Here is an 18,384-nt window from a genome sequence, read left to right on the forward strand (position 1 = left end):
ACTAATAAGTTACTGTCGTCAATTATTTTAACTAACGATCTACTACTTCCGTTTTATAATATAAGATTTTCTAGCGTATCCTAAATTCATATAGATATCAATGAATCTAGACATATATATAAACAATATACATTGGTTAATAGATGAATCTAAGTATAACTAAAACTTTTTATATTATGAAACGGAGTGAGTATTATTTTTTAAGGAAAATTAGCTGCAAAAATTAAACTGCATGAGTATATAAATATAATTTGACTGGATCCCACCCGGGTGGGCCCCTAGGCGGTCGGGCCCTCAGGCCTGAGGCGGGCCCATGCGGTGCGCTCTCCGGCGGCGCGGCTCCTTCCGGAGCACGCTTCCTTCCCTTCCCCCTGCAAGTTCCCGCCATTTCTTCGTCCCAATCGATCCCCCACCCACACCCTCGAGCGATTCCCCACTACTATTATAAATAAATCAGATCATCACAAACTAATCCATCTCCCTCTCCCCATTCCCTCCCCTCCCCGAAAACCCCTTCCGTTTCCCAAAACACCCAACCGCCCACTTTGTTTTCCTCCCCTTCGCGCCGCCGCCGCCTCGGCCGCCTCGAGACGACATGCCTCGCCGCAACGCCTCCTCCGGTAAGCGATCCCGGAGCCCTTCCCCCCACCGCTCCCCATCTCTATTGATTGATCTCCGGAACCCTAACCCTCCATCGCAGGCTCCACCAGCCGCGGCCGGCGCCGCCCCCGCAACGAGGACGAGGAGGAGGAGGACGACGAGGTGGTGGGGGGTGTCCCCTCCGATGACTCGGCCGACTCCGACTTCCTGGCCGGCACGGAGGAGGAAGAGGCGGCGGACTACGACGACGACGACTACGCGTCCGATGGGGATGGCGCGGTGCCAGCGGCCGCGGCAGCTGCTCCTGCGGTGGCCCCGCCGCCTCCGCCGCCGCGGTACCCGCGGCGGCTGATCCGGCGGCGAGCGAGGAGGGGTAGGGGTAAGAAGAAGGTGGCCGGTGACGACGGGAAGCCCCCCCTGCCGTGGGAGGTGTGGGAGGAGGCCAACGAGAAGTGGCTCGACGAGTGGGAGGCTATGGCGGACAAGCGGGAGCCCTCGGAGCCAGCCGTGGCGGCGATGCCCGCGGCGGAGCCGGCCCCGGAGGTGCTGCTCCCGTTGCTGCGCTTCCAGAAGGAGTGGCTCGCCTGGGCGCTCGCGCAGGAGGCCTCCGTCTCGCGCGGCGGCATCCTCGCCGACGAGATGGGGATGGGGAAGACCATCCAGGGTATCTCGCTTGTCCTCACCGCGCGCCGCCTCAGGCCCCCTACCCCGCCTCCGCCCCACCAACATGCCTCCTCGTCATCTCTGCGGCTGGGCCAGTCGAAGCGGTGGGTGGGATGCACGCTAGTCGTCTGCCCCGTGGTGGCCGTCATACAGTGGGCGCAGGAGATTGACCGACACACGGCCAAAGACAGCGTGCGTGTGCTGCTGTACCATGGAGGCCGGCGAGCGGCTCAGAAGCGTGATTTCAACGAATACGACTTCGTGATCACCACCTACTCCACCATCGAGGCAGACTACCGAAAGCACATCATGCCAGCCAAGGTCCGGTGCGAGTACTGTGATAAATTGTTTTACCCCGACAAGCTGAAGGTGCATTTGAGGTATTACTGTGGCCCTGATGCTCAAAGAACCGAGAATCAGGCCAAACAGGAGAGCAAGAAATGGGATAACGAAAAGGGGACATGGAAGAGTAGCGCACAGAAGAAGAAAAATGGTAGTGATGGTGAAGATTTTGTAGAATGTGATGGTGGGTCGGGGAGCCAATCAAGGGGTCAGTCACCTCTGCACTCAGTGCGTTGGGAGCGTATTATTTTGGATGAGGTGATTCTTTGTCCAGAAACCTTTTTCTGCCATATATAAGTTCATGTAGTTCTACATTCTCAGACAACCTTTGTTGATATTTAGCAGCCCCATTATGAATGAAAAACAAGGCGTATTAGTCCTCTTGACTCTTGTACTCACTGTATAAGAGTTACTTGTCTGAGCTAGGGGTGTAACCCTGGATCCCAGTTTCTATGATCCAAATTAACATAAACTCAGATCACGGGAACCCTGTGATGAAGAGTTTTATCTTTAATTTACTGTATAAAGATTATTGATTAGTTGGGCATGTGACAATTAGGTTAGGCTTATATACTATCTAATTTGAAATAGCTGCCCTGTTAGTCCGGCAAAGTTAGCATTATATGTTACAAAAAAGGTGTTATAACTTGTCCCTACAATGTTAAATTCACATTCTACTACTTAGATTATAAACTACAAGTTCTTTTAGTTTTGACCTTATGATATAATAAGGACTTTTCTCTGGTACAAGATGCAATAATACTTGACAGTGGTGCGGTAGCTTCTTATTAACCTCAAGAAAGCTTTGCCAACAATCTTTTAAGCATTGTTTTTCACTTGGCGGCATGCATTGGTAATCAGAGAGATGTAAGTTACATCAAACTGATATTTTTTTTTTCTAGATTGCTACTACCTCCGTTTGTTACAACGTTTGACCATTCGTCCTATTCAAAAATTTAGTACAAATATAAAAAATGACAAGTCGTGCTTAAAGTTCTTTTGATAATAAAGTAAGTCACAAGAAAAATAAATAATATTTTCATAATTTTTTGAATAAAACGAATGGTCAAACATTGTAAGCAAAAAAGTCAAACATCTTACATTATGAAACGAAGGGAGTATTAGTTTAATGCTTTTAGTTATTCATGTTTTAATGCGATATTTGAATATTTAAAACTAGTTTATATATTTTCTTGATGACTTAGCATATTAATTTTTTTAGATGATAATCTTTATCTTTTATGGGTTATCCTTTTTTTTCCTAACGATTCGATCTTTCCATCATATCCTCTAGGCACACTTCATAAAAGACAGACGCTGCAATACTGCCAGGGCTGTTTTTGCATTAGAATCAGAATACAAGTGGGCTCTGAGTGGTACACCTTTGCAGAATCGTGTTGGAGAACTCTACTCGCTGGTCTGCAACAAACAATTGAAATACCTTACCTATTTTCTTTATACTTATGTGTGCTGACCTTTGTTTTCTCAGGTCCGTTTCTTGCAAATCTTCCCCTACTCAAACTATTTCTGCAAGGAATGCAACTGTGAGATACTAGATACCCTGTAAGACAACAATACTACCGACATAGTTCTTTCCTGCAGTCATATTAGTTTCTGCTTGATGCAATGCAATACAACCTGGGAAAAGATTGTGTTACACTACAAGAATAGCTGGTTTTCATCTTAAGATAGCATATTTGAGAATAGGTTGCAACTTTCAACAGCCAATTAATATTAATAGGAGTGTAAAAGCAAAGCTTGTATTGCACTCTTGTGGTTGCACGGTGGATGTTATGAATTGCTACTGATCCAGTGAATCTCATTGGTTTTTTGGTTTTTCATTTGGATTGAGGACCTGACCCTACCTCAAACCTCTTACAGATTGAAGAAACAATGTGAATGCGGTCACTCATCTGTCAGGCACTTTTGCTGGTGGAACAAGGTCAGTTAAGGTTTTTTGTTATGCCACCATAGTCCATTTCTTTTCCTTTTGTTTGGTTAATGCAATTGGCTTTCTGACAGAATGCATATCTCTAATAGAATATATCAACACCAATACAATTTGGATCAGCAAGTGATGAGGGCCGAAGAGCCATGATTCTTCTAAAGGAAAAGGTTCTGAAGGGCATAGTGTTAAGGCGCACGAAAAAAGGAAGAGCTGCGGATCTTGCCCTCCCGCCAAAGATAGTGAGTTTGCATATCTTTAAACATGTATATACATGAAAAATCTGCAATGCCTGTTTTTCAATTCAATTTTTCATGATAGGTGTCCTTGAGGCGGGACTCTTTTGATAGAAATGAAATGGAATTCTATGAAGCTTTATATACTCAGAGTCGCACACAATTTGATTCGTGAGTTGTTCTTTCCTACTTATGCATAGAAACTGTTCATTATACCTTGTGTGTTTGCTATGTGATATGGTGCTGCAAGCGCTGGATAACCCATTTGTTTTTAGCAACAAACACTTTCTAGTTTCTACTACCTCCTAACAGCTCAAAAATATTTGGAATCATTAGTGAAAAGAACTGTTGTTATAGTTTGCATTTCACCTATTAATTATTAATTCTGGATTTAATTTGCACCAGTACCACCAATGTTTTCATAATGATATGATATGCTATAAAGAAATTCCAATGTTAGTTTCACTCAGACAATTTGTAATGTAGCAAGTACTTTTGTTATCTACAATGGATTGCATTTGTTCGGTACCAAACACTCCTTTCAAATTTGACAGTTATAGCATTTAAGGCTTTTTATGCATATACTGTTTTCTCCAGATATGTTGTTGCTGGTACGCTGATGAACAACTATGCTCATATCTTTGACCTACTAACAAGGTTGAGACAGGTGGGATCTTTGATAAGAACAATTGTTGGTTCCCAATTTTTTTTGGTTCTCAGAATTTGTCACATGCATGACATAGCATTGATTTCCTCTTAATTACAATTATAGTTCTTCCAGAAGTAACATATGCTTTTCCTATCAATTGGTAGGCTGTTGATCATCCATATCTCGTGGCATTTTCTAAGACAGCAGATGGTGACAGAGGTAAAAGTGAAGGAAATGAGAACATGAAAAGCCAGTGTGGTATATGCCATGATTTGGCAGAAGATGCTGTGGTTAGTAGATTGCCACTCCAAACCAATATAAAAAAACAAACAAAGCCTATGTGCTTTCTTTGACATTTATTACAATCTGATTTTCATGTGTTAAATTTCTTGTTAAGGTTACCTCTTGTGAACATGTATTCTGCAAGAATTGTTTGATAGACTACGCTGCAACTTTGGGGAATGTTTCATGCCCATCTTGTTCAATACCCCTCACCGTGGACTTAACAACACACAATTCTGGAGATAAGGTCACTGCAAATGTGAAGGGTGGCAAACGCTCAGGAATATTAGGCAGACTACAAAACCTTGCAGCTTTCAAGACAAGCACAAAAATCGATGCCTTGGTAAGTTGCACAACTTAGTCAACATAAGTTACTGTGCTTTCTATGTGTGTCTAAAGGAAGAAACCGAAAATTGAAAATATATTCTGCTAAAAGGATTTTCTGGAAGTCACCTAGGGAAAGCATGCAACACATGAAGTTCAAATGGAAAGTAGCCACGTGGGATTTACATGATTCTTATGCTTATTAGAGTAAATCAATTGAGGGAACTAGGTAGTTAAGTGAAGTCTCATGGTACAAGGCTTATATGCGTATGTTTAAACTTAGAGCTCATGGAAATATATATAAAATCTTCAATTCACCTATTAGCCAGGAAATTATATACCTATTGACCATTGTAGTGCCAAAAAAATCACTTTCACTTAGCTTGTCCAATATCCATATCATAATTTTGTGATTTAACAGTTTTTATGTTGATACTGGGGATTGATATATGGAAAAAGTCTAGATCACCCCCTAAGGTTTGGCACCCTGGTTATCCATCCCGTGAGCTTTAAAACCGTCTGAACAACACCCTAAACTTTACAAAACCGTTTAAAAAACCCCCTGGGCGGTTCTGGGGCGGTTTTGCTCAGCCAAAAAAATCCCCTCCATCTCACACTCTATGCCGACCTTTCTGAGTACTGTGAAAACACCTCTTTCTTAGTTTTAATTATGTTGGCAGTAGCTTAAGAATTTTCCAAAACATGCGTTGTAGAACATACATGGTGAACTTGGTCATAGTTTTTGTATTGGGATTAGTTCTTTACGAATTTCGTTTAGTGCTTGGTTCCATGCCACTGCCATAAATCTGTAGTATGCATGTGTTTTATTCATCTCCGTTAAAAATTACAGAAGTGATGTGTTTGTGGATATTTTGTTTGGTTTTTTTCCTTGCCTTTCACTATTAGGACCGGGATCATCATTTTTCTATATTTTGGTTAAAGAAGAGTTGTCAATTTCAAGATCATGTATCTTTTATGCTAGTAAGAGTTAAAAATTAAAGAAAGAGGGGAAGGGGCTCTTCTAGTAGTTTTCAATTTTAGGTTGCTTCATAATTTTCAGGCTTTTTTTCTTGTCTGCTTTTATGTTTCCATCTTGTGAACTATTCTTTTCACTTTTGTGTCACGACTTGTGTTTAGTTTATGTAGCTATGCACTAGTGAGGGCTGACAAATGGAGGATTTTTGTGGGCGCCCTCTCACCCGATAGCCGTCTGAACAAAACCACCCCAAAAAACCACCCATGGATAAATTAAACCGCCCCCAAAACAGGCCATGTGTTTTTCTAAACGGTTTTGTAAAGTTTAGGTTTTTGTTTTTTAGACGGTTTTAAAGCTCAGGGGGTGCATTAGCCAGGGTGCCAAACCTCAGGGGGTGATCTAGACTTTTTTTTCTTGATATATTGTTTTCAAAAGTTTCCAAACCCACTAGAATTTCCAGTGATCTTTCAATTAAATTTAATTTTTATGTAAAAAAAGAAAAGAATATTCAAAAAAGGGCATCTTCAGGTGCTCAAACCTCCGACCTACTTCTGCCAGGATAAGCTGCTTACCAACAAACCATGCCCAACCTTCTCTATTCACTGGGAACGCATTCCTTTTGAACTAAAACATTGCATTTGGGTTAGGAACTATAGCAGGGGTTTTTTGGTGGATCCTGTTACTGGTCACTTTTATAACATTTTTGGCTGCATATTTTGATGATTGAGTTACATAGTGATGTTAATGATACACTACTTTCGTTAACCTCGTGGGTAGACTTTTGCAAGTAGAGACTGGTCATTGAAGGTTACAAACCCTTTTTCAACTTCCTAGATCATGCACCACTAAAGCTCAAAAGCTCCATAAGACCATAATGCTGTACTGGAACAGCTTTTGTGTATTGCCTCAAGAGCGAACCTATTTAGAAGTAATTTAATACCTGTTCTTTTTTTTTTTGTCATCCATAACTTTCTTTGCGTTATACAGAGAGAAGAAATAAGAAACATGGTTGAGCATGATGGTTCCGCCAAAGGGATTGTGTTCAGCCAATTCACATCATTCTTGGATTTGATTGAATTCTCCCTACAGAAGGTAATGCACTGGGAAACATATATTGGTGCTATTAGGTTTATCAGCCCTATTTTTAGACAATTGTAATAGTGCAAGATGTTTTGACAGTCTGGTATCAAGTGTGTGCAACTTAATGGGAAAATGAACATTGCTGAGAAGGGGAAGGCTATAGATACCTTCACCAATGATCCAGACTGCAGGATTTTTCTGATGAGCTTGAAAGCTGGAGGAGTAGCTCTCAACCTCACTGTAGCATCTCATGTAAGCTTAGTGCAACATCCCTCTTTAATGTACAGCAACCAGTCCTGAACTTCCTGACCATTAAAAACAAGTAATAAAACTGTTGTATACTGCTGATAAGATTACATGCTGTGTAGGTTTTCTTGATGGACCCTTGGTGGAATCCTGCAGTTGAGAATCAAGCGCAGGATCGAATCCACAGAATTGGGCAGTTCAAGCCAATCAGGTTCAATAGCAGTGTGACACTTGCCTTACCTTGCTATGCTCATATGACGTAGATGGCCCCCCTCTCCCGAACCTGACCAACTTTTTGTCTGACATTGCCTACATTTTAACTTCGTTATGCAGAAGCACAAGGTTTGTGATCAAGGACACCGTTGAAGAGCGCATCCTGCAATTGCAAGAGAAGAAGCGGCTGGTGTTTGAAGGGTAACAATCTCTTTTCCACCTTACTCCAGTGCTTGTCTGATAACCGTCTTCTGGTGGATGTCTCCTGATACCGTCCCCCCCGTCCTCTTTGCAGCACCGTTGGCGATTCGCCGGAGGCTATGTCCAAGCTTACAGAGGCTGATCTCAAGTTCTTGTTCCAGAATTGATCCTCCCCAATGGGTGGAGCGTAGGATTCTAGTGGACTGACATCTAGGAGCCATGACCATGACAGCGCGCCAGTTGTAAGGTGCTCGAGTGGTCGCATGGCTGGCCAAGTGGTGAACCCGGGCATCCTTGTCGAATTTTTGTAGGAAAATTGCTGTCAGGTGACTGTCTGGTCCAATTGTTCTTGCGTTTCTATAGGTCTCTTGGGCTGCGATCCCTGGCAACTTGCTTGGTTGCTTCACTCCAGCCTCGAGGGCATTGCCAATTTGCCATAGCTCCTACCTTTATATCAGTGTAAATATCTGATGGGCACATCTCAGGATCTGTCTTGGAGCAAAGCCGAGGTTACTCGCACCAAGTCGAGGTAGTTTAGGTACCCAAAGCGTCCAGGCCTAATCTAATCGTGGAACGTCATGTCTCATGCAGAAGGGTAAATCGTCAGCTGCTAACTACGCAAATGCCTACTAGAGTAGTTGCTGGAGCTGCAAAGCCTGGAACAGATCGCTTGGACGGAAAAACAATAGTCCGCCTTTCCCGCACGCACGACAGGAAAACGTACTGCCCATTACGTCTAGCCTGGAGTTAAATAGTTTCTTTGTTTTTGAAACATCATGCAAACGCATATTAGACCACCCTATAAACATAAATAAATAAATCTAAGACTGAATGACATAACGCCAGCGTATAAGCCTAGAGTACATACAAGCCCATACTCCATAAGAACCTCTTAATATTTGACTAACATGTTTTGAGATCGATGAAATCACCATAGATGAAGTGATTGGTCCCAAAGATGACGTGATTGGTCATAAATGTAAGTACCGTGTTAATCATATGGTTAAATCCGTATAAACCTGTTCAGCAGTTGAGAGAGCTACCTTTTGTTAAGCATGATGCATGCTTGTTGTTAATACTCCTACCCTACCCTATTATTACATGTCCTACATGGTAATTACTCGTGTTCTGTAACGGTACATTGAATTATGTTTTGTAACGGTATATTGAGTTATAGTATTGAATGTTTTATGTGCTTGTTGGGATTGAGCCCAATATATAGTTCAAGGACATTAAGTATAAAGTATTAATTATTTTATGTTATCATTGGGAATTGACCCAATAGATAAATAAACTAGAAAACAAAAATTGTATTTATTTTGTTTTTCATTCTAACGTGATGCTGGGAGAAGAGGTTAGTTTTTAGTTTTCTTAGACCATGCTTAACAACATGTGCAAATTTGGTCATCCATATTTTTATTTGATTGATCATCTAAAAAAGATTCCTATTCTATATCTGTTTGTGCTTCAGCTATGAGTGAAAATGGGATAGGTATTCTTGTCCGTCCGTCCAACCCGAGGCTCATGGGAAGAATATGGGAAAGAAAAAAAGATATCCGATATTATCCAAGTTTGAACCCGAATTCGCTAAAAAAATATGGGTTAAGATATATGAAGAGCTATATCCGCCCATATATCACATATTATCAAATATGTAATAAAATTTATTATGAGTCACGTACAAACATGACAAAAAAATAGTTAATCACCATTTTATGAGCTCAAAGTAGGATTGTATATTTTCCTTAAAGTATTATTTCAAATTCTAATTACCTTCCTAGATTATATGTATATATATATGTGTGTGTGTGTGTGGAGTAGAGGTACAAATAAATACTTATTTTTAAATTTGATTCAGAGAAAAAATATGGGTTAGGACACGGGACAAGTGATATATTATCTGGCACTACCCATACCTGGTTCTGAATTCAAAAGAAAACATGGGTTAGGATATAAGAATATCATGATCTGACCGTACTCAACCTGATTTCGCCCCCTAATTTCAGCAGATCATCCATATTACATCATCCGTATCACGCCTAGCTATAGTTTATTAATATACATCAACTACCCATTTTCTTTTAAGCATATACTACTTACTTTAGAAATAGTCTTACATCCTCATCTAGAGTAAGGAGGGAGAAACTCTAAATTTGGAGTCTCTCTCCATCCCCATATGGATGATGGGTAAAAATGGAGGATAGGTTAGAAGAATGGTTGAACCAGATTTTCTTCACCGTATATCCTCTATTTATATAAATAGAGTATGAGATAGATAAGTTGTTGGACATGCTCTTAGAGAGGAGAGATTGGTATATTTCAGATTTCTCAAAGACAGAGAGCGCATGAGGGAGAGGGGGGCCGTAAGTAGTAGAGAATAATGGTGTGTTTGGTTGGGTGAATATCTTTAGATGGGATATGGTCATCCAATTTTTTATGTGTTTGCTTATAAGACAACCAGGAAAGGAAATATTTCATAAAAATATTGGATGAGTACATCCAGGCAAATTGGCTAGATAATTTCATCCACCTTTACTAAGTGATAACATATGTTGGCATTTATTAGTTATTAAAAAATTAAATTAGTATTAATTAGGGATAATAGATATATTTTGGTGTTAATTTGTACTACTTCCAATAAGATCTATGATTATTAATTTATATTATTATTTATTAGTATTTCAATAAGTCAATATCATCCACCCTCGTCCACCCAATCAAACATCCTATCCATCCAACCAAACGTAAAATTGGATCATCGTATCCTAAAATATGAATGATCATGTTTTATCTCATCTTGACTGATAACCAACACATCCTAATAAATTACTCTCTCCGGTCAAAAATATTTTTTATTTATGATAATATTTGTTAAATTTATAAGGTTTTGATTATCAATTTTCTTAAACACTTGTTTAAAGCAAAAAAAGGTATTATCATGATATAATAAACTTATTTAATTTATAAATTTACTTTAATAAAATAATTAGTTGTCAAAATTTTAGAAGTTTGACTAAATTTTATTCTAACCTATAAATATTATTAAGAGGAGAGAGAGAGCACTAATTAATATCAATCAGACCGCGACAGGGACGGGCCCCGTCAAGGACGCACTCACTGGACGCCAGTCTGACTCACGTGATTAAAGTAAATCGCACATGTAAGCATAGACAGAGCCAGTACGATCAATGGCATTTATACCTGATGGCATTTAGGGGTGGGTTTATCAAATTCTTTGGAGCATTACTCCCAACCAATCGCTCTCGCGCGGCTGCGTGCTTGCTTGCTTTGGGGCAAAGCGATATCTCCACGCGCCAATACGCCAATACTAGCTGGCTGCTCTGACGCGGCGAGCGTACGTGCATGGGCAAAGCAGCTTGATGCCGATGTGACGCGCCCTCTAAAATCGATATTCCTTTTCCTAGAGAGAGATTTTGCCCGCGTTGGAGGCATAGATGACCATAAGGCTCGACGCCCGACGGCCTGAGACAGGCACGACGGGGATCAGGCCCATGTCGGCCCAGCCCGACTGTTGGACCGTATCTAGGTCGATGCCTTGGCACGTGGGCTGGCCTGGTAGATGAAAAAAATTAAAGAACCTAAAATAGACTTAATTTAGCTATATAAAGCTTAGCCTAAAATAATATGTATGTAAAATAGGCTTATTTTAGCCATAAAAGACACAACCCAAAGAAGATGAAGGAAAAATAGACTTATTTGCGTAGCCCAGAGAGGTGAGGGAGGAAATATAGACTTATTCGTGCTTTTGGGTTGGCCCGACATGGCTCGAGACTTATTGGGTCGTGCATGGGCGGTCGGTGTAGCCCGTGGGCCGACACGGCACTGCTCGGTGTGGTTATTGGGTTGTGCCGGCCTAACGAGAGTAGGCACGAGCCCGGCCGTGCTGTTAACACCAAAATTTGGTAAAATTTCTTAGTGGATTTGGTTAAGGAAAGACGCAATCAGCAGATAAAAATTTTATCCGGAAGATTCCGAATTCAAGAAGAAATCATGAAGACTAAGGCATGGCGGCGTAATTTTATCTATTAGTTAGAGTTAGTTTAGTATTTTTTTCTTTATCTTTATGAGAGTTAGAGTCCGATCGGGACTTGTTATTTCTTTTATCTATTAGGAAACTTATGTTGTATTCAATAGTAATTAGAGATAGAGTTTGTTATTTCCTTTTATCTATTAGAAATCATGTGTTGTGTCCGATATGGACTCGTATCCGCCCATGGATATAAATATGTATACCCAAAGTTATTGTAAATCATCTATATCCATATAATATAGATCAATTACTCTCGGCGCATCGCCACCCTCCTCACCAAGGTTTATCACCGGCAGAACTTGGCACCTGATGCGGGGCTGCATCGTCTTGATCTTCGGCGGAGAGGTAAGTCTTACGTTTCGTCGGCCACGGTGATCGTATCGGCTAGATCAGAACTGTCTCGGTTTGGTCTGATCTTCTGATCTACTTGTACAGTTGCTAGTTACCGTATCAGTTTTAGCTTAGTTAACTTTTGTATCTTGAGTTGATCTGGTCGACCACTTTGAGTAATTTATGTCGAACTGATATTTGCTATTTGACATATTCAATCTCGTATTGTCGCGGTTCAATCCGATCTATTAGATTACGTTTATCAAATAGTTTATATCATATTGATATATATTGCTCATTGTTTTATCGTAGTACCAGCCGATAAGTCATTAGTCATTGGCTCATCGGCTTGATAGCGATCTAGATTTGTTTAGTATCTCGCCTGACATTGCTAGGCGGATCTTATTCCTAGTAAGCTAGTGCTATATATTTTATAAATATTATTCTACTGTTAGTCGTTTATAGCCGATGATGTTTGTCGATCTACATGTTCATTATATTTACATCAACAGAGTAACCGATTGTTTTACTACATTGTATTTACACTAATCGGCTTGATTTATTTAGATTGGTAGTTATTTATGTTGCATCAACTTATGAGTATTACATGCAAGTTAGTTTTAGTCGATCATAACAAAAGATTCATTGTTTATTTAACTATTCAAGTATACATGTATTGGGTTTCTAGCTGATCCAAGCTTTCAACAATCCGATTGTTCAGCCTACGGCTAAGTGCTGCTACATCAACGTCCGATCGGCTGAATTTTCAGTTACTTATCAGCTCGATAGCCGATCAGCTTGTTTCACTGTTTATCTTGTTAGTTGTAGGATCAAACTGACTGGCACACCCACACATCTAAGAATTTATGTCCTTCACTGGAGCATTCTAAGAATTTATGTACTTCACTGAAGCATTCTAAGAATTTATGTACTTCACTGAAGCATTCTAAGAAGCGACTCTCAGTCCTTCATCTGTGATATGTCATCGGGTCAATTTTTGACGTCAATATAGGTCGGGCGGGCCTTATGGTCATCTATACTTGGAGGTGTCGATCGGGACCGGGCCCCAGCTGATCGGCTACCTTCTGCTTGATCAAATTTTTGTTCGATATCTCTATTTATTCATGAGCTTGAGCATACTAAGGTGACGAATTCAGTAACTTAATATCCATACTGGTCACGAACTGCTGGAACTGATCGGACACAAAGATAGATCCTCGATTGATTGTGATCGTCTGAGGTATTCCAAATCGGTAAACTATATGTTCTTTTAGGAAGCTGATCGCATCCTGGGAAGTGACATTTCTCAATCGAATAGCTTCCACCCACGGTGAAATAATAAGTTGGAGCTAATATAAATTTGTGTATGTTGCTTGATGGTAAACTAATTTGGCTGATTATGTCTATTCCCTATCCCCTAAACGAACAAGGTTTGATAACAGGATTCATAGCTGATATTGGTGCACGTTGTATTGCGCCAAACTTCTAGCGGTCTTGACATTCTTTATAATACCGGAGACGATCTTCCAACATGCTTGGCTAAAAATACGATGTTCTCTTTAACAACCACCTAAATCTTATAAGCCGATTGATAGGCCCGCCTTATGCCTTCATATCACAACCTTAGCCTCTTCATATATGTTTTCATATATCTCTACTATTATATATATATATATATATATAATTGTATTTTACGCATAATATGTAACACTCTGTCTCCAAAATCTATATTAGTCTGCTCTACAGCGGACCCACATATGTAAAAGGGTTAACCCAATGATACTATGGTTGAAGCACTAAGACTTAGACTCTCACCCACTTAAACTTTCAAAATGGTCTAAACTACTCAACCTAGATAGGTATAGTTAATCCAACGAGTAAGAAAATAATATACATGGGCTCCACATATAGAAATGAACGAAAATTTGTAGAATTTTGTTCTTCAACGTAATAAATTATCCCTCCAAATTTGTAGATTTTCAATCAAATTTAATATTTTTATAATATGAAGGCGAGTTCAAAAATTTTAGATCTAAATTTATACATGATAAATAAGTATGGATAAAGTGAGTAAAACAGATAACACAAAAAATTCAAATGCATAATTATCATTTATCTGTACCCTATCCAAATAGTGTTGGTATGGATATGGGTATAGGTAATAACAAATACCCACTACCAGCCCTACAATTCTACATCTCTTTCTAAAAATATGACATGGTTTTTCCATGTGCAATACACACCTCGTGTGCTTCAGTTGTCTTAGAACTTGTTTTCCTCTCGTATGAGTCTCGTAAGCTAGTCAACATCCAGATTTTAAAAAATTACCAACGTAACTCGGTCAAATTTTGGATTCCCACGACTAACAGAAAAAGATTGGGATGCAGTAGATGAACCCCCAACACATTCATCACTGGTGCCAAACTGCCTGCATGGTTGACACCACGATATCTTTGCTTATGCATGTCATTATTAGTGACAACAAATTACTGGTCCTGACATCGAAAAAAGGACACCTGCAAAATCCAATAGCTACAATATCGAACAAAATCTAAGTAAAGTCGCCTGCTTTTGTACTTAACGTACACGAATGTTTGAAATAAAATCAAAAGAGAAATTAGATTCTCTCGAGAGTGGTGTTGGATATCTATTTCCAACTAGCAATTCACGAAAAAGATTCCAACTACGGCCTTAAAATGTTTAATTTGGTGTCAAAAATTAAAATCAACTCCAGTTTTAAAAGTTAAAAATTTAAATTTTAACTTATAAACATAAGCAAAAGCGAAAAGAATGGGGTGCTGGCCACTGGAGAGGAGGAAGAAGCTAGATGTAGATATTTACATTCTGTGATTTTTTTTTTTTCGATTTCCAACCAATACGTCGATGTGTCACGTGATAGAAAAATGTTCGAGCTCATACTAGACCGGTGTTACATTTGTTTGAAATGTATATTTTTTATGGATTTTAATGTTTCAACCAATATATTTTTTATGCTTCACGTATGAGAGGAAAATGTTTCTGCTAGTTTTAGACAGTGGTGTAATTGTTTGAAATGTTTTTGACTTATTGACGATACATTGTTCTATAAGCGATAAAACAGAGTCCGAGTTTTACGAAAAGGTCGTGTCCCATGATTGTAGAATCCTTTAGGATCATTTTGTTCGACAATTTTGCACTAAACATTTCCATTCCCAGGAGCCCGGTAGCCACGATGGAACGAAGATACGCAGCAATCGAGCGATCAATCGTGCAAGATTAGTACTGATTTTACGTTCTGGAGCCCTAAATATACCCCGTAATATAACGTACGTTCTCCTGTCACCCCATTAATTAATCAATCACATCATCTCATCATCTCTCGCCAATTAATTATGAGTGACGGGGAGACTAGAGCACGTCATTTTCTTCCAAATTAAGCTCGTTAATTACCGGCCCCAACATGATGATTGCTAATCCCTCGTTTTCATACTTCTTATCGTTTTAAATAAGGGTGCTTTAAAATATTTAAAACTTTACCTGTAATAACTTTAAAAATATTTAGTTTGTAAATATTACCACCAATTTATATAGATGGAGCTTTTTTTACATTCTTAAAAAAATACCTTGAGAGACACCATGTTATTCGATGTAAAAAAATTAGTACATTGAGAAATAATATACCTTAAAGCACCTGAGTTTTACATTAAAATTTTTGGTAACTTAAATATACATCTCAGGAATGGTAAAGTACATTAGGGTACCATATTTTTCAGTGTAAACAATTATTTCCTTGAGATATAATATATCTTAAGATACCAGAATTTTACACTAAAATTTTTTGGTAACTTAGGATACTTATCAAGAATGGTAAATAAAACTCATATAGATGAGTCATAAAGATGCTTTTAATAAAAGTCAATATTCATTTATTTGTTATATATTTTAATACAAAATCATAATTGTTCATACATTTAGGCCGCGTTCGAATGGGGTGATAAGTTAACTTATCTCTCTCGTTTTCCACGCGCACGCTTCCCGAACTGCTAAACGGTGTATTTTTTAAAAAATTTTCTATATGAAAGTTGTTTTAAAAAATCATATTAATCTATTTTATATTTTTTAATAATTAATAAATAATTAATCATATACTAATCTATTACTACGTTTTCCATGCCAGGTTAGTTAACTTATGTATGTCCCTATCGAACGCGGCCTTAGAGAAACATTTCATTCACGAAAATAATAAGAATTATTAAACCGGGGATTAATTAATCTACGTAGTGCACTTTCCTGAAAAGTGCTTACGTCTCCTTTGGCTTCTCTACCGTGTTCAGCAAAGGAAAAATAATAATAAAGCAGAAAGGGAAACCTATATATGGATGATCCAAACTGAACTGGAGTGTGTGGTACATAGCTGGTTCTGGGCTTCTGGCTGGATTGGTCCAGATACTCCAGACACCAGAGCAGATGCTGCCACTGGATGGAGTTTAATTTGTAGGATTGGTGTATGACCATGACATCCACAGTTTATTCCCACCAATCTAGCTAGGGCATCTCCAATACTACTATAATGCAAGTGGTAATAAGACAATCTTTTGGTTGTTCAACTTTTGACCACCCATTTTATTTAAATTTTTTTAAGAAATTAAAAAAAATAGTCACACGTAAAGTACTATTTATGATTTATCATCTAATAAAAACAAAAAGTTAATCATAACTTGTTTTGAATAAGACGTAGAGTCAAACATTGTATGTAAAAACTAAAAGATTGGTTTATTTTGGGATGGAGGGAGTAGAAGTGATTAAATGGTGTTACAAGATTAATTTAATTACTTAGAGATGGCTAAGGTTAGGTACCTGCTAAGCACTGATTGATTTGTCGAGTATCAATGTTTCAGAATTAGCACTCCTTTATTCTACCATTTTGACAGTTACTAAAATCAAATTGGTTAAAGTTTGGTTAAATTTATAAAAAAGATAGCAACATCTATAACACTAATTAGCTTTATCAAAATACCAGTGAATATACAACGAGAGTATATTTAATTTACGTTGAAAATGTTGCTATATTTTTTCTAGAGATTTTGCCAAAATGTCTTATAATATAAAACTGATAATATGTATATAGAAAGACAAAAAAAATGGTTATTGTTTTTAATAAGTGTTCATTCAGATGCCTGCATTAATTAGAGGAGGCCGAATTGTAACAAAAGATGGTTTGTATGATGGAAACAAGAAATGCATCCATCAAATTACAACTGCCCTGCAAAACTATCCTTCATAAAATATACAACTTCGTATTCACGCTGACAATATACATGTCACATATATTTTGTAGAGTATATATATATATATATATAATGGGAGAATTTTTTACTCATGAAGTAAATCCATAAAAAAATATTTAGCATCCCGTGGGCTGTGGGCCTATGGCCTCTAGCACGTGCAGTACGCAAGCAATAGTTGCAAGGCCAAATAGGGCCAACAGTAAGGAACCTGACAGGTCATATACACAACCAGGCCCACAGTTGGCATGTCATGACAAATTACACCAAAAACCTGCCCACAAGATGACATTTTTCTCGGGGGCCTAGAAGTAGAAATAGTTCTTTTTTGCCGCATCACTCCCATGAAAAACCATATGTGTGTACAAAAATTCAGTTTTAGAACATTGTTTGAGGTTATCCATATCGTTTTCTTATACCGGGGTCTTCATGTTTGCTATTTACTCCCTTCAACCCTAAATATTTGACACCGTTGATTTTTTTATATACGTTTGACTATTCATCTTATTAAAAAAATTTATAAAACATATAAAGCTATATAAATACATAATAATATATTTATCAATAAATTAAATGATATAAAAATAACTAATAATTATGTAAATTTTTTTAATAAGACGAATAGTCAAACATACATAAAAAAGTCAACGACGTTAAACATTTAGAGACGGAGGTAGTGTAAAATTGCATAATTATGGATCAAAAGGGTTTGAACCATGTATGAATTGAATATTTTATTGTATGATATAAGACGTATTAACATTTTCTCGAAATTAATAAGGATGATAAATTTATTTAGAAATTAAGTACGTAACCTTAGTTGTATTATATTTCTCGTTTTACTTGAGATTAATCGGGTATTAACATCGGATAAAACGTGCCCTTTGAATGGAGTAGCAAAAAATGAACTGGCTAAGTGGCCAACCATATAATTACATGAAGTGCTACTAGCATTACATTCATCAATCCATAAGCGGTAGTA

At 38.4% G+C, this 18,384-nt stretch overlaps 1 protein-coding gene across 1 annotated transcript; it reads left to right on the plus strand.

Annotated features, from left to right (window-relative positions):
* The first annotated feature begins 500 nt into the window (after positions 1–500).
* LOC102700814 (DNA repair protein RAD16) lies at positions 501–8,315 on the plus strand. Its single transcript, XM_040526444.1, has 15 exons — positions 501–620; positions 701–1,863; positions 2,900–3,022; positions 3,095–3,168; positions 3,487–3,547; positions 3,646–3,792; positions 3,872–3,957; positions 4,384–4,453; positions 4,600–4,725; positions 4,833–5,060; positions 7,005–7,109; positions 7,197–7,349; positions 7,466–7,554; positions 7,677–7,757; positions 7,852–8,315. The coding sequence occupies exons 1-15, from the start codon at positions 596–598 to the stop codon at positions 7,922–7,924; spliced, it is 2,604 nt and encodes an 867-aa protein (XP_040382378.1). The 5' UTR covers positions 501–595; the 3' UTR covers positions 7,925–8,315.
* The last annotated feature ends 10,069 nt before the right edge of the window (positions 8,316–18,384 follow it).

The sequence above is a fragment of the Oryza brachyantha genome, chromosome 7 (genome assembly GCF_000231095.2).
Source record: "Oryza brachyantha chromosome 7, ObraRS2, whole genome shotgun sequence".
NCBI lineage: Eukaryota > Viridiplantae > Streptophyta > Magnoliopsida > Poales > Poaceae > Oryza > Oryza brachyantha.